This window comes from Meleagris gallopavo, chromosome 1 (genome assembly GCF_905368555.1).
Source record: "Meleagris gallopavo chromosome 1, MGAL_WU_HG_1.1, whole genome shotgun sequence".
NCBI classification, from domain to species: domain Eukaryota; kingdom Metazoa; phylum Chordata; class Aves; order Galliformes; family Phasianidae; genus Meleagris; species Meleagris gallopavo.
The window spans coordinates 120,245,257-120,266,987 of record NC_139404.1 but is presented as its reverse complement, the minus strand read 5'-3'; the positions used below and the strand labels follow the sequence as shown (position 1 = coordinate 120,266,987).

The window sequence follows — 21,731 nt, the reverse complement described above, 5'->3', positions numbered from 1 at the left end:
GTTCTTTTGTGACAATATAGTACTTAATTATAACAAACAACAAGAAAGCACTGAGCTTTGGAAATGGATATCCTTAGAACTTTTTGCCTTTTAAAATCTTAGCTGGGAATAAGTTAGTAACACTCCATAATGATGCTCCATCTGCAAACATAGCTATCAAAGGAATGAATGCAGTTACGTTTGCCTCAAAAATTCTGAATTGGCCTGCATCCTGGTTTGGTTTTCCAACATATATTTTATGTTCTCTTCACACACAAGTAACTAAAGTTTCCATACTTTCCAGAATTTTGTTAGGTGTTCCATTTGAAAGTGTTTGAGAGGAAAAAATGAAATAGTGTGATTACTCCTACAGAGAAGGTATTTTAAAGATATGCTTCACTCTGTCTTAATCAGTCTTTTAGGATTTCTGTATTGTTGGTCAATACAGAATTAGATTATGAAAAGGTCATCATCTGTGTATTTACTATATACCTGCTTATTATTTTTTTGCATTTAGGTAAGAACTACTGCTCCTGAAAAATACAGAGTTAAACCCAGTAACAGCAGCTGCGAACCCGGCACATCGTTAGACATAATAGTCTCCCTTCATGGTGGTAAGTAAAATCTTATGCAGAATTTTTTAGAAAGCCTGGATGTTAACATGAAGGCTGACTAGATACAAACATTCGTGGGTAGTAAGGCTGAGTGAAACCAATGTCTACTTGACTATTGTATGACAGTATTACCATTTATAAGAGAACATGTCTGTCATACAGCTTTTGAGTAACTGCCTATACTGATTTACTACTCCACATAGGCATAAGCAGGTGTTGTCTGCAACCGAGTCCATTTCTTATCTTAAAAAGATACATTTCTTATAAAGTTGTGGGTTACCATTGAATTGCTCAGTTAAAACTAATTCCGTTAAAAGGAAAGTGAAGAAATTTAGAAAAATGATAATGAAAGCTGCTGAGCATAAGAGAATAATTTTCTCATTTTTAGTTCCAATAAGTTGGTCTTTGATGTCCTGCAAAAGTTCTCATTTTGAAATGCTTTTGCTTAAAAGTGTTCCTTGTGCTTTGTAATACTATTATTTTATCCAAGCACTTTCCTTTTTTTTTTTCTTTTTACTTTTTTTCTTTGAGGGCAGGTTTTTCAGCTTCTCTGCAGGATCGTTTCCTTATAATGGCAGCAGAAATGGACCAGTCTTCTGGATCAGGTGTACCCGAACTGGCTCAGTTTTGGAAAGAAGTCCCTAGGACCAAGGTGATGGAACATAGGTGAGTGTAGGGTTTTCAGATGATAGGTTTTTTGTAGCCATTGTTATTTATCTGATTTATAGCACTCATAGTCAGTAAAGGATTCTCCAAACTCAGTTGTGTGCTTGCTGATTGAAGTATATCACTGTGGCTTTCTCTCTGTTTTAAATGATGAGAAGAGTTTTTTAATATGTAAAACACCTTGCATGGTAGTCTGCACATGCTTTACTTTTTATTGTTGCTTTATTGTACTGCTTAAGAGTTAAGCAAAAAAAAATGTGAATAGATACGAAAATACACCTGTGAAGTGTGTATGTGTCTATACATATAGAGATACATATATATAGATATATATACTTATATCTGTTTGTACTTTCTTATGTTTGGTCACATCTAGTAGTATCACTGGACATTTCTAGGAAAAGTATTCATTTTACCAGAGGAGATTCTACTGTATCTCATAAACTGTGTAAAATTCCACTACCCCTAATAGTGGCTTGAAACTCTGTTCCTGAATATATTCAGCTGTGAGAGAGGTGGAGAACTTGAAAAATAAGGTTGCTAAGATTTAAAATGGAAACGAAACTTTCAGATTTTGTTTGCTGTTAACACTTCGTTGCATTTCTGGTAGTAAGCATTTGATTGAGTAAATCCTGTATTACAAATTTCAAATGATTAAGGTAAATTTTGTCTGTGCTTACAGATCATTTTGAACTGTCTTTACATCAAAAGCTGTCAAAATATAATTGATGAAACTTTTTCAGACTATCATTACAATATTTATAAAATTAATAGATGACAAAGGACATATAAATAGCAGTTATTTGGACAGTTTACTTTCCCTATTTAATTTTAATTTTTGATTTTTGCTATGCATATTTTTTTTCAATCATTTAAACAGGCTCAGGTGTCATGTCATTGAAAGCAGTAAGCCTTCTACTCTGACATTAAAAGAAAATGCACTAAATATTCCGGCAAAAACCAACGAAGATTTACATATGCAGGTAACAGTGTATTCCTTTGTGCTAAGTCTTGAACAAGCATATAAAATATGATAAAAAGATTTGTTTTGTACTAGATATCCTTGATACTTTGTAAATTAGACTGCTTGAAAAGCTTAGAGCTCAAAAGTAACTAAATCAGTGACAGTAATTTAGTTATTTTACTTTATTTAGTGCTAACAGTTTAATAAAGTGTACTTCCAGTGCACTTTGTTCATTTGTCTTGAACAAGACTCAGCAGTGTCTATTTCTTCCTAGTCTGGAGATATCACCTGCTAGATACAGGCAATATAAATAAAGTTCTAAGCTTCTTTAGTAGAACAGTTTCTTGAAGTATGTAGTGATAGAAAAGGTATCACTAAAGAGAGGCTGTATTTTCAATGTGCTTAAAATTTTGTGGCTAAATTGCTCTACGTTACAAGAACTTTCATTTGTGATAATTTAAAACTATTGAAATGTTTTCTATTTTCAGCTAACTCATTTACTGCAAATTAATAAAAGACTTCAAGAGCAGATTGATCGCTGCCTTTGGTTCCAGCAGTTGTCAGTTGTTCTATCATCATTATCAGTTACTATTGTTGCCTTCTGCTTCTACCTGGCGTATAGCCAGAGAAGCTAAAAAGAACCGCGTTGCGCTAAAGATGCTGCCTATCATGGTTGTCTGGAGTGGAAATGATTGCTGTACTACACTCAGATTCTGGAACTGCCAACATGAGGTTTGTGAGCCCACAACAACGGATGAGTTTGCTGAACAATGAAGTAAATGACCAACAAAGTCATTTTACTGAAAGAGGACACTTGGAACAGCGTGTGAAGGAGATGATAGAGCTGGCAGTTATTTCCACTATACAACTTAATAAATACTACTGAGCTGGAAGAAGAAAACCAAATACAACACCGTAATTTAAAACTTTAGTTGCTTTTTTCCTCAAGTACTTTAAATACAGTATTTCAGTTGTTTTCATCCTATTCATTCCTACATTTAGAATTACTCTTACAGAAGGTGTAAGCATCTGCTTGATGTATTCTAAAGTTTCACGTGTTCTTTCAGGAAAATCTACAGAAATTATGTACTATGGGCAGATTTTTTGTATAATCTGTGTACAGTCTGGTATAAAGGAAATATATGTTAGTAATTATTTTGGTACTTCAGGGCCATTGCTTTCTTTAATTAAATTCTTTTTTTCTTTTTCCTTTTCCTGAAAGCAAGCATTCTGTAAATATTTTCTATCAAATAACATACGCACAGCCATATTGACCAGCAAAATAATCATGGCTTGATTCCAAAAATAGTAATGAAATAGTCATGCTGAGACACTGTTCCTATTCCCTCCCCGTTCATTTTTTTTTATGTTTCTTTTTGAAAGCAGCTCTTAGTGAAATTGCAGGAGGAGTGTGACAGTTGGCTTTTGATGACCAAGTTATGGTTCCTAAAAAGACTAATAAATAGTGTAAGGACTTACTCTGAAATGTGCAATATGCTTAAATCACAGATGAATTTATGAAAAACTTCAAGCCAGGAAGATTAAGTATTACTGAAGGTGATATGAAAGTGTTATTTCTACCATTTCTCAGAAAATATTGGAAAAATGGTTTATGAAGCTAGCATTACTTTATTCTAACAAAAATTCTTTGTATTCGTGGCTGTAAATATGTACATTAAAATGCTAAACACCGTAAAGGAGGCTGATGGTATCTTTCATAAATTTAATTTTTTAACTGTAGATGATGTCTAATTTGTTTACTGGAATTAATTTTTTCTACAATTTAGCTTTGTAATAGATTTAGCTTTGGTTTGTTGACTTCAATAGATAATACGAGATTATTGGGGAAAAGTGAAGCTCATAATCTGCTTCTGTCTTTTTGGTGATGGTATCTCTCCAATGCGCTGTAGTTATAGTATCATTTCTAGGGAGTAGAAAAGGACAGTTTAGAAAATGTGTTAGTAAACTGATCAACTAATAAAGCAGGAGTGGTTTGAAGTGATTACTAAAAACTACTGTGTAAAAGGCAAGTTGTCAGAATTGGTGCATAGTCTTCTGTGCTTTCTTAATTTATACCTTGTTTTACCATAGTCTGAGTTTCTTACTTTTTCATTTATCTGATTTCTGTACATGTTCCTTCTCAATATTTTTTTCTGAATGAATTCACAGCTTACATTGTTCACTGTTAACTGTTGAATGTTTAAGTTATTTTCATGTGCACAAAATTCAAATGCTTTGCTTCCAACAAAATGGATTGTTGTCTTGTTGAGAAAAGTAAAAAAGTGATTTATAACTTTCAGATAATAATTACTAACCATGCTATTAAATTGCTGATTCCTTAATTTGAGTGGATTGAATAGCACTTTACTGTAAAATTGTGAGAAATATATTCTTACAGTCTTTGCCAATATGAATATTTTAATGTTTTGGTGCTTTCATAAATATTTTCTGTATTTTATTACTATGTTGGTATTTTCTTTGTATGATGAATCAGATGAGCATTTTTTTCTATTTTAATATGTTCCAGAAAAATACAGTTACAAAATAAATTTGAGGAAATACACAGTCTTTAATGTTTAGTCTTTTAAAAATAGCTACATCTTCTTAGATTTTGATTCTCTTTTTAGTCTACAGATGCTTAACACGAAGGAAAGGTCAGTACGGTAATGGCCAATTGCCTGCAGTGTGGTAGAGGTACTGATAATACTGTAGTTATAGAGTGTTCAGCAGTCATATGAGTTGATATTTTACCCAAAACTGAGAGAGAAAAGATTATTGAACTTTCTTTCTAGTGAGACTGGCAGTATCCAGAGGAGGGCCACTAAGATGATCAGAGGGCTGGGGCACCCCTCTTATGAGGAAAGGTTGAGAGAAATGGGCTTGTGTAGCTTGGAGAAGAGAAGGCTCCAGGGAGACCTCATTGTGGCCTGTCAGTACTTGAAGGAAGCATAGAAACCGGGGGGGGGGAAAGGCTGTTTATGAGGGTGATAGGACAAGCAGGAATGGTTTTAAACTAAGACATGGTATATTTAGGTTAGATATTAGGAGGAAGCTTTTCACACAGAGGGTGGTGACGCACTGGAACAGGTTGCCCAAGGAGGTTGTGGATGCCCCATCACTGGAGCCAGGCTGGATGTGGCTTGGGGCAGCCTGGTCTAGTGGTTGGTGATCCTGCACATAGCAGGGAGGTTGAAACTAGATGATTATTGTGGTCCTTTTCAACCCAGGCCATTCTGTGATTCTATGATTCTATGATCATGTCCAAACACAAAGTCCAGTCATAGCAGTCTTCAGCACAGTCCAAAGAATAGCAGTAGCCTGCTCAAAGGACTTCTGAATTCTTCCTTTTGCCAATTCAGGGTCTGCTGATTTGTTAGTAATACTTCCTCTCTCCCATTTTCTCATCCTATCAGGTGTATTAGTACTGCACTAGAGTTGGTGGAAATTTAGGAAATCTTGAACGTGAAAAAAATGCCTTTAGCTTCTCTTTATTTATCTTTTATTTCCTTACGTCCACAGTAGAATGTATTCATTATTTTACTGCCACTTGGGTTTTTCTTCACAAAATATTTTTGTAGATTTTGCCTCTTGCTAAAAATACCTTCTTAGACGAATGGTAAATTATGCATTTTGTTCATCTTGATGAGTGCATGAGATATGCCAGCAGTTGATTCAACCAGCAGGAAAACAGTGAGTTCCTTGAAATATTTTTCAAAAGCATTATGTCACTGTATGTCTTTCCTTTGGTCTTGTTCAGACTTTCCTCCTGAAATAATTATATGTGTCTGTGCAAACTTATTTTAGAGGAGCAAAAAACTGTTGGAACTTACCAGAAGGAACCGATAGTGTAATAGGTACTTTCTGCTGTAGAGCTAAGTAAAAAGTGTTACATCTTCTCCTGTTATTCCAGTACTTATGTATGTTCCAGTACATTCCTGTATGCTATGAAATAGCCCAAACAGTAAAGAAGCATTCCTGCATTAAGAGAAAAGCGGTTCCCATCTTACCAATTTCATTTAGAAAGCCAGGAATGGAAAGTGGAGCAACGCTGCACGGTGTGTTCCGTGGCTGTGTAAGTGGTCTCCCTAGAGCAAGTGTTGCCTTACTCTGGGGCCCAGGAGGAAACAAAAACAATTTTGATATTTTTTTGTTCAGATTCAATGTAGTTTAGTTTAATTTGCAAATAAATGCCTCGGACACAAGAAATCCAGGTCTCCACTATCAGTCTCACCACAACCACCACCATCTCTTTTCGTGATTTTGATGAAATCTGAATTATGATATCCTTTGGGTAATAATTTAGCAAACCCTGTGTGGTGCTGAAGTTTTCAAAATCGCAACTTTCTTGTATTTCCTCTGCCCTGTATCTATTAAAATCATTGCCAGTATCATTTTTGACAGCTTGGAACTGTATCCGAGCACCTGTTATTCAAACCCCAAAGAAACTGTCAGAAACAGGAAGCATCATTTAAATACAGATGACAACAACAGTGTGGAAAGGAAGCATAAACAGAATTTGTTATGCTTTTATTTTCTAGAATTGAGAAATTCCTGCAAGGAAAAGCAGGTCTGGGCAGCCACCACAGGTGCTTCATTAATCTGTTGCAAATGACACTTCCAGATGGATGCTTAACGTACTGCCATGAGTGAATGATTACAATCCCCATACCCTGAAGTGCATTTTCATGTACACAAGTAACATGTTTTCCTTTTTTTATGTTTTTGTTTTTTTTTTTTTCCTAAACTTACATGTGATGGTGGTGACTCAAGAAAAGATTGTAGTGTTTTTTAAAGTCAAGTGGTATTTTCTTCTTGAGGAATTCACATTCTGATAGGCTTTGTTCTTCAAAGAGGATGTAAATACATGGGTTCTCAGTCTAGGCTGGAAAGCAGTGGGAAGCCTTAGAAAAGCAATGTTCATTTGTGCTAGTCTGTTGCATTATATGATAAAAGTATCATTTTTAAATACTACCCTGAGCAAGTTTATATTGAACTATGTAATCTGAGATGCTGCTGTTCTAGCAGGCACTGTGGTTGGCACAGTCCCCCACACTGGGTGCCTGGTGGAGTATGGAGTAGATGCTAAGTAATTTTCTTCCAACCTATACAGTAATTACAGTATTCATGTGCTGTTGTCATGTACTCGTGTATGGATGGAGTATGTATGGAGAACATTGGGATATGGTGCAGTCTGAGTGCCTTCAGAGGGTGTACCCAGTACCCATTTCTCAGATTGAGAAGAAATTGCAAAAGTATCTGTGGAGGTGGATGTGGAGGTAATTCTGTCCACTACATTAGGTAGGTACATCTTCTAGAAACCTTGAGAAGTATTACACAAAAAGAAAAAGGTGAATTAGTCAAGGAAGGTGGTGTATGTTGATTTTGTCTGCTCTTTGGAAAAGTTTGGCAGCCAGGTATGTTTGCCCTCCATCCATTTCTAGTGAGATTTACCTTCCATTAACCATCTCAGTTTGGATATATATCTGCAGATCATTAGTCACATAGATGCTGTCTTAGAGCAGTCAGTAATTGAAAATGACGTATTAGTCTTTGGAAAACTCAAGAAAACTGTTTGCAGAAGATTCACAAACAAAAGGAAACATGCTCATTCTGTATTGTTTCTTCAGTTTTGTCCATTTCTCTTTGTTGCTGTCCTTCTACTGTTTGAGCACTTCACTGTCTTATTGTGTATCTGTCATAACAGAAATCTTGAAATACACATTAGTCCTACTGCCATTAAACATGGGGAAAACTAAGGTCCAAAAAGATCGAATTAGCCTCTCCAGCTGTAATGATTGTAATCTGCTTAAAACAAACAACAAAAAAGTGTCTTGCATTTTGACAAAGTGCCAAAATTTTGCCAACTTTTGGGCCATGCACATTTAACTAGTTTATTTTAATGTACTTGCAGATCAAAATAGAGCTGGGACAGATTAGAAAGAAGCTTTGCTCTTTCGATAAAACAAGAACATTTACAACTTAGAAGCACCTTATCTCCTTGAGTGTCACTTTGAACGAGTCAGAGAGGATAACGAGCTGATGCTGGAGAACATGTGATGTGATGTCTTTTCATGTGTTTCTCAGTTCTACCAACGTTACTGGTGTGAAGAGCTGAGAAACTCCAGTACAAGGCATGCCATGGGCTGCATTTCGGGTGCCATTTGAGTGTTTTTGCATAGGTTGCCATGCTTCATTTATGTAATACATAGTAAAACTTTTCATTTGTACTACCTTATATAGTATTTCCAATACTGTTTTAAGAAATGTAGTTCAGATCTTCGGGAACAGTCTAAGAGATTAAGTTCTGCATTAATGTTGTGAAGGAACCTTCATTCCATAAAAAATTTTAAAGAAATTATGTAGTTCTTCCTATCACTCCAATACTGACTGCTGTAGAGAACTAAAAAAAACACAGCTAATTAAGGCATTTGTATCTTAAGAACTCTTACAGCTGCGTAAGAAGGAGAGGTTTTAAGATATCAATATATGTATGACCAACCTCACCAGATAAATACACTATTTTCCAGCATCTATTTTGCACAATAAGTGGATGAAGAAAAAAATGAAAGGGTGAATTAGCACAGACAAAACAATGATTCCAGTGACAAGGGCCCTTTAAGAGGCAGAATTCATAGAATTTCATCAGATCCTCTCTGAAAGAAGTGCAAAGGGGAAAGGATTCTTCTATGGTCTGCTGCTGTTGCTCTTAAGTGTAGTGCATAAATAGGAAAAAATTCACATCATCTTCACATGCTCTCATTGCTTTGACATATCAGTGCATGAGTGGCTCTGATAGCATGCAAGATCTTAACAAAGCTTGCCTTACTGCTCATACTGCTGCAGTAGGGAGGACCTTGTGACATCTATTTTTCTGCATATAATTTAACAGTAGAAATATGGAATTGGAAAACTGTGTAATCAAAAATCTTCCAAAGAAGCTGAAGCTGGAAAAGACATCACTGAGCCAGCTGGATTAAGAACATGAATTATCATTTTCACCCATGCAGTCTTGATCATCGTCTTTGTATTTCCCAAGACTAATTTCCAAATCTCAGCATCCAGGTTGTATCCATTCATACACCAACCCGTCAGCACATGAGAAACACACAAGATCTGCAGCAGGGCTGTCTTGCTAGTGGTGTGATGGGTGATCTTCTGAGTTGTCAGAACTGTGAGTTTCAAAAGAACAGGCTGAAGTGCAGCCATCTAGTTTTGCTAGTGCTAGCTGATCATGTATAATTCCTCAGCAAATGTATTCTCAGTCCTCTGTCCCTTACCCCTTGTCGCTCTAGGAAATGATACTGGTTCACATCAAGCTGGATTTTGCAAGCAGTTATAGATCAAGTTGAAGATAATTTAATGACTTATGCATATCAGGCTAAATCATCCTACAAGTGCTTGTGACTCAATATCCATAACTTCATCGCTACTGTTTGGATGTCAGCCACCTTTCTTTTGCACACAAGGAGTTGCCCAACACTGTGGTTTAGGTCCTGTTTTTTTAAACACATCTGAGCTTGCAAAGAACTAAGGAAGAATGCAGTCATCTTCCATTTGGATTAGATGCTATCTGTCAAATAAAAACCTCATGACCAGGTTACAGTCTACTAGAAGGCAATCAGTTTTTGAAGGGTTTTTTTGAAGTGTTCCCATCACTGAAACTGAGGGAACCACTTATCTGTTTACTAAATGATATGTTTCTTTGATGGAGTTTTCCAGATGTGAGTCATGCTTTAGCAAAACAGGATTTCAGACTTCTAATAAAGCATTCTGGTCTTTTGCATAGGTTACTGCTTTATGACTAATCAAAAACAGGAAAGGTGTAAAGATTGGACTCTGAAGAAAACAAAAAGCTTACTCAATTCATAGCATGACACTTTCTAGGACAGGTGTTTGAAATATGCCTGCAGTGCATGCTCTCTTGAAGATGGACTGCACTGAGCTGCCTGGAGGAATGAAACCTTCCTGTCTTTGTTTTTCTCAGTGTGCTTTGAAAGGTGTGGGAGGTGGACATCAGGGCCTCTGAATACCTTCTCCTGTTAGTGCTGTAAGTTCTTTCTTAGCTGAGGAAACTAATACCAAGTGAATATATGTCATTATCTCAAATGAAACATGATTGAATTTCCTATTTGTTCCAACTGCACAGAGGTCATTCTAGACATTTGCAATCCTGTAAGTTCATCAATTTCATCAGTTCTGATCTTTCCCTCATTTTTTGTTACTGCAACTGTATCTCACCTTAAGCTAGTGGATGCTTCACTTGTTATTTTTGTCCCTGGCCCATGGAGACAGCTGAGATCCAGGCACTCAAAGATGATTGAGATTACTTTTTGGTAACAGGTATGTATAGAACAGCATCATTTTCATGCTTATATCCATATATGCCTGGACCCAGCACAGATGTCTGCTGTTTAAGCTGGTTCCAGGCATATATGGATATAAGCATGAAAATGATGCTGTTCTATACATACCTGTTACCAAAAAGTAATCTCAATCATCTTTGAACTGGTGACCAAAACTGTAAGCATGTGATAATTCAACTTGTTTTATTACATAATAATATATTAAGATAAATCAAAATTTGGTAAAAATTTGTTGAGTAAAATTTCCAATAGGTGTTTTTTTCCTCCAGGAAATGTAAGGAGTTCTACAACATGAAAACGGGTTGAAAAGCCTCTATCTAGAGATATACCTTTGTGCTCCGTATTTTCTTCAGAGCTACCGATACGTTCTGCTGTTACTTATGATAGGGTTTCCATCCAGAACTTGTCTGAAATCTCACAGCAAACTGTTGGAAGCTGTGGGAGAAAGTGATCAATAATTCCCAGTATAATTTGTGATAGAGTGCTGCAGGACAGTGAAATCAAAATGTTATTGAATTAGGGAAAATATTTGATTGGTATAAGTGAGTATTTGCCCAGAATTTAGACCTGTGGAAAGCTGGATAAAGGTGGTAACGCAGTAGTTTTGAAGAAGTAGGAAACATTTTGAAAATAGTTGTTTACTGAATACAAAGGATTTAACGCTATCTAAAAAGTGAATTAAAAATAATAAGCAGCTCTCTCACCTGACTCTCAGTCAAGCTGATGATGAAGAGGAGGTGCCATCAGGGCTGGCATGCATGCTACAGGCTGCCAAGGAGGGCAGGAGTGAATGGTACTGGTGCCATGTCTGCTGCCACGTCTACATCTCAAGAGGTGGAAGGCAGTGTGGAGCATGGAGCTCAGCAGAAACCTGACAGAGCTTTGCCTGTGGTCTTTTTTTTTAATAAGTCTGCTTCAAACTTACACAAATTTTATTGTAATTGCTAGTTATGACAGTCTTCAAATGCTGAAGGTGATCAAAGGCATCAGCTTAAAAATACAAAGCTGGCATTACAAGGAAGTGATTTAACCTCCCTCAGTATGCAGGTGCATGTTGGGAGCACGGAGAAGTTCATTGCTTCTGGCATCTAAATTGCAGCTGTAGTGAAAAACAGCAATTTGTTCAACTCCATGATGAAAATCCTTCTGAACTGTCCTAACAGATCTGCTTTGTAACCTGATTGTACAGGAAAAGAATAATTTTAAAAAGCATTAAAATTTAAAAAGTGAAATAAATTATGTGATTATGCTCTATTACTAATGTATATATATGAACTTTATATGTATTTAATACCTACAGGCATTTTATTGCCACAAAAGAGAAGACTTTAAGAGTGGTGAAGTTTCCAAGCAGTGAGGTTAGACAGCCCTGTGTTAATGCTCCTCATCTTCCCTTCCCTACAGCCTGGTGAGTGATGGGCACTGCACTTACATGTAGGTTCATAATATCACAGTGCAGAGTGGACTGCCAGTACAAATCATGGATTTCTTGACAGTGAATTAGCACCATTAATAATTAATAATGACCGAGCTGCTGATGAATGCAGACCTGCTTATCCTTCAGTGTGATGCTGAAAATCCCGGTGTGCCACTGGGTGTCCTCCTGCACAGTGCTCTGACACGGCTGAAGAACCAGGGAAATCTCTTGCAGTCATGACAGTGAATAATACTATTTAACTGGATTGATCTAAATTAGACAAATGAGATTGGCACAGCTGGGGTACCCTGTATCACTGGCAAAAGTGACTGAGTTGCTTTGTTGGATGTGTTTAAAACTCCAAATGAACAGAGCTCTCGCAACATCCATCAGAAGATTCCTTGTGTCAAGCGAGAAAGCTTCACCAGTGTTTTAAATAATGCTCACAGCTCACAATAGAGTCTGTGTGAAGGTGTCACATTGCAGAAGCATTCTGTAATTTAGACAGTAAAAGTGAAAAGCAGGAGAAGAGAGTGCTGCAATTTTTGTTTGGCTGTCAAAGAAAAAAGCCTTCAGAAAGTTTAGAAATCCAGTGCTGGAGTTTCTGATGGTGAGCTGAGGGGCTGAGGGCCACAAGCTACTTGGTGATGAGGAGGGGATAACCAGTCTGGCTTTCCTAGCAGTTATTTGTTTTTGTTCTTGTGAGCTGAGCAAGAGTCTCCAGGGGAAAGCCTCCTTTTGTTGTGTAGTTTCTGCTTTCCTGAAAGAAATGTTTCATGTAGTGATGTGGGGGCATAAACTGCTCATGTGTGAGCCATGGGGATGTGGGGTCTGGGTGGCAGGAAGTGTCTTGCCACTCAGAACCCAGAGGCACATAGGCTGTGGGGACCTTCCCTCTTCTGCCTTGCGCTTCTTCCTCTGGCAACAAATTTGCTCCTGGAAAGCATCTTCTGGGCATTTGGGCTGTGCCCATATATTGCAGAGCAGAGCAGAGCAATCCCTCACCAGGCTGGCAGTGCTGGGCCTGATACACCTCAATGGAGATAATAAAGAACACAGGCCCTTAAGATTCGAAGAGGAAAAACTAAAGGCTAGGTGTAACCTGTGGAAGACAGCTTGGCAGTCAGTTAATTTTAACATTTTAACAGGATAGAAATTCACTTTCTTTACCAGATTAGTGCTATTTTGTGTATGTAGACTCCTTCCTTAAGCAAGGCAACACATCCTGCAGTTTCTTTTCTATCCCACCCATAGCAGAACAAAGGATGGCAAATTCAGCCTACTTCCTAATGACTGTGGAAAGGATACTGTGAACTGTCAGGTGTGAGATAACATCAGATGAAGGCATGAGTGGTACAGTGACAAACAGAATAGGCAAAGAACAGTTTCATTTTAATGCTTCAGAAGGAAAGATGATTCATAATCAATTGGTGGTAATAATATTATAATATTGAAGCAAATCTACAATAAAGCATTGCAGCCCAGAGCTTTCCTTGAGCCTCTGAGGTGAGGGAGTCCTCTCCTTCCTCAGCAGGGGTAAGGATGCAAGAGGCCTCTAGCCTCAGCTGCAGGTCCTGTGTATTCCATGAGACTCTGAGAGAGTAAGAAGATTTATTCAGTTTTCTCCAGAATCACTCCAAGCTGTCATGTCACAAACTGTACTGCAAACACTCTTAAAAAAATCTCACTGCATACAGATAAAGAAACAAAAATCTTTGCCAGTGGCTTCCTAAAAAAAGGAAAAATGTGTCCATTTGCCATACAAGGCATTAACTCACTTTAAAAATAGCAAGTCAGTCCTTCTTTTGCAAGGTTTTCAGATTATTTCTTGTTTTCCTTTTTGTAAAATAAGAAATATGTTGGAGAAAAACTGAGAAGCAGAAGGATAACAAATGTAAAGACTGTTAGATTGGCATAAAGCGAAAGTTTGCCTGACCATCCATCCACCCACCTATCATCTTTCCTAGTGTTTCTCCCACCTTCTCCCCTCCAGTAATGATCATTATTCTCCCACTTGATGCTGTACCCTGCCCCCTGTCACCCTGCTGAAGTAAGAGAGCAACCCTGTAGAGCTTTGTTACTTTGTCAGGACAGGTCACTGTCACCTTCCTGTCTCTTGAAGACCACAGTATCTCAATGAGTGAGAGGGCCTCAGGTGCTGGGGAAGAGATTCAGCTATCCCTGTGTAACTATGGCCCAAGGCAGAAGGTGTCTGTGTTGGTATGATCCTCCCAGGTCCAAGCAGGGAGAGTGGTCAGGAATGCTGTGCTCTGGGACATAACCATGGATTTACTATTGTGACATCTTCCCTTTTCTTCTGCCACAAAAACCAAGAAGTCTGCTCTTGCCATGCAGAGGGGGGCAGTGGCAATGCAGCCAGACCAACGGGTCCTCAGTAGATCAGGTTGATGGAAGGATCAGTGATCAGAAGGAAGAAAAAACTTTATGGTTAACACATCACTCTGGTACACGGGGGATAAGAGCATGTACAGGGTTTTCTTTCCACAGAAGGAACTAAAAACCACTACATGGAATCTGAGGAGAAAGCATCATGTTCAAATACCATATGAAGAAAGGCTTGAGTCATAGAGAGTCTCTCCACGTTAGTATGTATTACAAATACTACTGAACATCTCTCAATTATTTTGTCTCATTTGAGAGGGGCTTCAAATTCCCTTATTTCAATACCTCAAACATGACACTTATATGAGCTGATTTCTTTCCAGCTGCATGGATTCATTTATAATTTAAGTTTTCATCAAATTGAAATATCATCCAAGTTCATGTGAATTTAATAACAGCATGAAGGCAAAATAAATATCAAAGCATTGAGAAAGGGCAATACTGTGGTTCTAGGGGGTTATGTTCTCCTCTATGACAACTTGACATCATTATTTGCAAAGCTGTGCACATCCTATTATCTGAATGTATTTGGATGCCATGGTTACTTGACAGTTCTAGTCAGACATAGGTGGCTCCAAGCAGTAACTGTGAACAGATGTAAAAACAGCAAAGAAAACCAGCCTGGTTTTCCTATAATCTGTAACTCATGAGTAATAGAGCATTTGATTATACACACACACACACACACATACACATACACACATATACATATACAAAAGCATGTAAATAACACATTAATATCTTGACTTCATTTTGCCTTTTTTTTTTTTAATCTCTTATTCTGGATTGTCTTAGTCTTATCTCATTATTTTATTTTATTTTATTTTATTTTATTTTATTTTATTTTATTTTTAATGAGAAAGTTAAAATAAGAAGGTCAGGACAAAAGCAGTGCCCAGTGTTTACAGAAGCCCACTGCTTTTTCCATATCATTTTTCATAATGCGGGAGACACACAACAGACTACCAGAAGGTCTCCCACATAGGTCACCACAAAGCCAGTTTCTGAAGGCAGTTACTCAGTTTGTGCCTTCTAGAAATAACCAGATATGCAGGTCAAAAAAGGTGTATGCTTGTATGTTCTCTCCTTCTGAAATTTTAACAAGCCAGGCAATTCAGAGTGAATTGTCTGAAAAACAAAAGGGAAGTCCAGCCAGTGCTTAACTGCAGCACTGATTACCAAAGCATAAAACAGTGAATTTATTTTATTTTAAATCTTGAATCTAGATACAGACATGCATTGCCTGCCAAAATGTAAAATAGTGGATTTATTATTTTATTTTAGACTTTGAATCCAAATAGAAATGCAGAAATCCATTTAGAGGCAGGCCAATGGACATCAAAGCACGAGAGGAGCTGAAAAGATGTATGAAAGTGGCCAGAAGTCAGGACAGACACAGGGTTTGAGGAGCCCCGGTCTTCTGCAAAGAACCTCTGGGCACTGAATTGCCAGTGACCTGCTGCCAGAGAGAGGTTGAGTCACCCTCCACAAGCAAATTCATGAGCATCCAATGGAAGGACTCTGAATAGTTAACCTCGTGAGCTCATGTGCTATGAGCTATGATGGCTATGATGCAGCACCTGCCCTTGTCTCTGGGAGCAACATTCATGTGGCTTCCTGTTTTTCTCATAGCACAACTCCTGAGGCATCGGCCTGCCTTCTTTTTGCCTCCCCCTGCATGAATTCATACAATAAGGAAAAAGAAGTACTGCAGCTTCCCTTCCTCCTTCCCCTGCCACAACAGATATACTCAGACACTCTGATCACAGAATCACAGAATCACCAAGGTTGGAAAAGACCTACAAATTCATCTAGTCCAACCATCACCAGTAGTTCTCACTGAACCACATCCTTCATCACAATGTTCAAACATTCCTTGAACACCTCCAGGGTCGGTGACTCCACCACCTCCCTGGGCAGCCCATTCCAATGCCTGACCACTCTTTCAAAAAGCAGTATTTCCTAACATCCAGCCTAAATCTCTCCTGGCACAGCTTGAAGCCATTCCCTCTAGTATCCCTATCACCAGTTACACAAGAGAAGAGGCCGACTCCCAGCTCACTACAACCTCCCTTCAGGTACTTAGAGAGAGCAATAAGGTCTCCCCTGAGTCTGCTCTTCTCCAGACTGAACAATCCCAGCTCCTTTAGCCGCTCTTCATATGGCCTGTACTCCAGACCTCTTGCCAGCTTTGTTGCTCTTCTTTGAACATGTTCCAGGGCCTCAATGTCTTTCTTGCAGTGAGGGGCCCAAAACTGGACACAGTACTCAAGGTGCAGCCTCACCAGAGTTGAGTACAGGGAGATGATCACCTCCCTGTTTCTGCTGGCAACACTGTCCTGAGATTATATACTGCAGTTTATACCTTTCATAAAGCATTCATTATTCTGTGAAAATACTCTTATCTGTTTCTTTAAAAGTCAGTACAGTACTTCCAAAAATAATCAGCAGAGGAAAACTATTGCTCAAGCTTGAGAACTGAAGACTTTTAGGATGTTGCATTAAGTAGACAAGTCTCCAGTAATACTACTAAAGAAACATGAAAGTTCTTCACCACCATGCATTTTCAGTGCTTCATGCTTGAAGAACAATTAGATCTCAGAGTCCTGGCAAGTTTGTGAGATTTGAGAAAGTTGGTCTTCATATTGCTGTTTGCTATGACACAAGCACCTGTGCAGCAAGAGTGCAAATTGTTCTTTCTTTATACCATTAATTCAAGACAAGAGGCCTTCCCTGCAAAGTGTGAAGCACTGGGTAGGTACAGCCAAAGCTTTCAAAGATGAGTAGAGGCGATGCTGGGGAAAAGTACTCCGATTTCATGCTCCAGCAGAGATGAGGAGTGAACACAAGTGTCAACCTTGCTTTTTTTGTCCTTCTCCTCCTTTCTCCTTTGTCAGTGCAGAAGTAAGTAGACTTTGCATGATGGGAATGTACTAGGAGGGTGTGCATGGCCTCTTCCAAACCTCTCTGCAAGATTTATAATCCAGAATGCCAAAATCAGATACCATAATTGGCTACTTTCAGTTAGCACTGGTTACATTATCATTATACCACATCTTCCTCTTCCGGGATTAAAATGCTAGCACTGCAGTCAGCAGAAATTACTGAGGGAATACACACAGAACAGATGTATGCAGACACAAATATTATGTGAGTTTCCTCCATTGCATCAGAAAAGCAAGAAAGCTCAAGACATTTTTTGGAAGGCTTTCAAGTGCTGCCTTCTAGACCCACAGCTGTCAAGGCAGGATGGATGATATGTGATGTCTTCCTAGCAAAGGAATGACCTTGACAAGAGTCGGTGGAGATCTAACAGCCGGAAAAGCCAAATCTCATGAAAGTCACTCTGATATCTATAGAAAATCAAAGAACTTGCAACAATAGTTCTCCCTTTTAAATGAAGCAGGAACTCAGGCCATGTATACTTGCTTATTTTTATTCTACTAACAGAAACTGAGATTTATTTTTCCAAAGGTTCCATATGCTCCATATGCTTTGGATATGTGTATTTATATCATGTGTGCTTCATTTTAGTTGCACTTTTATGATGTTTTTTACGTTATAAAATCCATGGCTTTTTCCAGGCTGGAACTTGATAGATCAAGTTGCTTTAGCAATATTTTTTTCCTTTTTAAGCATATTTTTCAACAGCAGATAGTGAAATTTTATTCAAATATCATTTAGAAAAGTGTGGCATGACTGGCTGTGTGTTGCCACAGTAGCTTAAATAGGCTCAGGTCTTTTCTCACTCTTGTTGTACTGTGAAGTTTTGCACCTGGGTGGCAAGCATGATACTTTGAGAAGAGTATTATACAGACAGCCTGAATACAAGCTCTGATTTCCTCCACATCCTTGTGCATTTTCTCCTTGACTATATGTATTCAAGATTGTTTATTGAGTAGACAAGTTTATAACAGCATAATGATCCCATCTAAGCCTGGCACAGGATGAGAAAATTACAGTAGAAGCCTTTATGCTGATACCTGGAAATTATTACGCTTCGAAGTTCCAGCGTTTTTTTATCACTTGGAAATTCAGGAACATAAAGTTTATTTTCTTTAGGAATTACTTGTCCTTTAGGAGTTATTGTCAGCTCTGCTGCCACCAGGAAATGTTTAATCTTCGCTAGACAGGTTTTTTCTTTTGAGCCAGAGTTCACAAGATCTTGCTCCTACTAAGGAACATCCATCTACATACTCTTGTTCTAAAAAATTTTATAGCTTTTCAATGAGTTTTTCTCCTCTTTATACACTGTAATAATAAAAGTTCTGACTCATAGCACATTTTGATGAAATTAATGACTGCAATATATTTTTGTGTGTGGCTTCTGTCTACAGACCCATTACCATGCTCTGGATGAGGTAGTTGCTGATTATAGAATCACAGAAACATTAAGGTTGGAAAAGACCAGTAAGATCATCAAGTCCAAGCATACGCATACTATCATTATAGTCATCAGTTTCCTCCTGAAGTGGGGATTTGCAGGGAAATTGAGTGCATTCAATATTTGAAATGAACACAGAATCCCTGTCAGTCAGAGAGCTAGTTTTTTTTTGTTTTTTTTTTTTTTTTTTTTAATGTTAGAGTAGTGCAGCAGTTCCTTGTCAGGTTTGTATCCAGTATCAGACAGAGATACAGGTCCAGCTGCTTGGAGAGGACATTTCATTGCATTCCCCATTGCTGTTGAGAAGCAATATGAGTCAAGGAAGGAGTCACAAGAAATGTGCAGGGTCACCTGGGATTAAACAAGTTTAATTGGATAATATTTTAATTACTGATGAAAATGAAACACAATATAGCATCTAAGGCAGCTGAAGCTGCAGAAAGTTGACAGAGATTGCCAGAGTGTGCCTTCATTACTCACTGTGCGGGAGCAAGATAGACACCTTGCAGAGCAGCCTTCAATGAATTGGTTCCCTGTGGGTCTGGATGCTGTATTCACCATGGATTCCCAGCTACCTTGTCTGCATTTAACACTCAATTATTATTTTTTTTTATAGTGAAAAGGAAATAAGAGTGTTATATGGCTCCCAATTTAGCTGTCATAACAGAATTGTGAGACTTCAAAGGAGCCCTTAAAAGCACTGCTAAAGCCAGCAGCTGGTTGATAGGGAAAGAATGGAAAATACAAAAGGTGTGTATATGGGGAAGTACTAATGAATGGCAACTGTCAAATGCAGTGGGGACAAAGAGAATCCCTTCCTTGCCGATATTCATAATGTTGGTAGAATTTGCAGTTGGTAAGTTGATGAGCAAATGCTTAATTTTTATTCAGGCATCTTTGTCACTGGCACACAAATTATTAAGAAGACGAGGAAAATATCTATTGGATAAGAAGAGTATATTGAGCAAACTTTAAAATAAAGGCATAGTTGTGGTGCATAATTGACCTTATCTGTAATGAAGCTTTTAATGATCTTTCAGTATTTGTATTAGCTGATTGCCAGCCTGTGACTTGTATTTACACAATTGATTTAATCTGCTATTGTATTGCCTTTTTTTAGTGTCTGTAACTTGCTAAGGAAGAAATAATAGATACCAGGAGCTGTTAACAAGTGAGTAGGTAAAGGAGTTCAAATGATCTTGAAACAGTCCCTCAAAAATAAGTAAAGTAATTTAAATCTTTTTATACATTTACAATTTTTTAATGGTTTTGAGTGAAATTCTGGAGAATACCATGTCCTTATGCATACAACTCACACTTCAGACATCTCAAAGCCTCTTCAAAGTACTGATTTTGAAGTAAGCTATCAGGTAATAAATGCAAAATCAGAGATTAATAGTATGAAAAAAGGTATGAAAAAAGAATATCAACAGGACAAAGGAGGCTCTAGAATAAACTTATTGTCAATGGACTTTGTACAATCCTCTCTGGTCATGAAAAGTAGGGGAAAAGTGCAGGCATTCTATAAACTACATGTGTGGAAATATGATAAAATGTCAAAACAGTTTATGAATAAATAATTATGTGCAGAATTAGAGAAGGATTTGGAAACAAATGATTTACAAGGCTCAATGCATTGGCATTGCTAGAACAGATACCGTTATAAGTTGCAGCAACACTACTCATAAACAGTTAAGATAGTTCCACACATGATTTAAAAATATAGTGGTGGAAAAAAATAAGAAAAAAATCTTTGGTTATGGGGTAAAATCCTTCCTGTAAAACAAAGAATAGATAACAGAAAGGCTTTGTCTTGTGTTCCCGTCTTAATTTTAATTGATTTGTGTTGGATATGATAGATTTCAGTTTCAGAAGACAAGGAATTCATTGGGCACTTTTAAGATGACATTAGGTCAAGAAAGAAGAAGGCAATGTCGTCAAGAGATCAGACCAAAGAGCTGCACGTAGGAGCCTCTGAATCTATTAATGTGTGTCCTTGTGAGACTTGCTGAGGTTATTTCCTCTCTGTGTTCCAGCTCCCACCTTTCCTAGATCACCTTAGTCACAAGATTTTTTTGATACCTTTTGGAAAGTGCAAAACTTGAATCGATTGAAACTCGAGCAGATAAGAACTGCTGTCTTTTAGGAAATATAGCTGTGAGGATGGTGTAGTCAGACCTTCTCGTGATGAGAAAGTGCAAGCATTCTGTCAAGATAGTCCAAAGAAGGATCATTCCAGTTTGCTGAGATTTGCAAAAGAAAGCCCGAAATTCACCAGGTACCAAAAACAGTAAATTGCCCTGTCACACCCGAAGAATCTTTCTCTAGCTCTAGTCCAAAAATAGAGGGCAAATATCTCCAAAGGCCTCGCCAGCATCTTTATCCTTTAAGCACTGAGGTGGACTTCTGTAGGAAGAAGGACTGGGTTCTGGACTCTATCAACTGCTTGGGCACTTTACAATCATTGATGATTTTCAGATTTGTAAGCCTGACATAGGAGAGTAAATTAAAGCTAAACTCCATTTTCACTGTATAACTGGAGGTGATTCTCCCAACCTGTTCTGATAGTTCCAGTCTCGTTCACTCTCCCTTCGGTATGAAGGCGTGAGAAACAAGTAAATGCAATAATCGTGTAAGATATTATTGTGATATTCTAAAATCTTTGGGATTAAAATAACTTCAAAACTTCAACATGTAAGAACATTGAAAATTATGAACTACAGCAGTAGTGCTCAATCACTCGATATGATCGGCCTCTGACCACCTACTCCACAGATACCTTGGCTCCAGATTCCCTTCACTGTGTAGAATACCAGCCAACCATTGCCTTTTATGGTTTACCCAGATAACTCATTTGTTTGGTGTCTTCTACAATAAGAACACAAAAGGTAGGCTTACAATCTGAAAACAGAGGCAAATATCCAGCATCACCTCTTTCATT

General features: G+C 37.9%; 1 protein-coding gene across 2 annotated transcripts in view; it reads left to right on the top strand.

Moving 5' to 3' along the window:
* The window catches only part of MOSPD2 (motile sperm domain containing 2), a 32,070-nt gene extending 27,279 nt beyond the window's left edge, over positions 1–4,791 (top strand). For both annotated transcript variants that reach the window (XM_010725303.4, XM_085211776.1), the window contains exons 12-15: positions 497–593; positions 1,130–1,259; positions 2,140–2,242; positions 2,712–4,791. In XM_010725303.4, coding sequence (XP_010723605.3) covers positions 497–593; positions 1,130–1,259; positions 2,140–2,242; positions 2,712–2,858 — 477 coding nt within the window. In that variant the 3' untranslated portion in view covers positions 2,859–4,791. The remainder of the gene's footprint in view (positions 1–496; positions 594–1,129; positions 1,260–2,139; positions 2,243–2,711) is intronic.
* Positions 4,792–21,731: the final 16,940 nt, after the last annotated feature.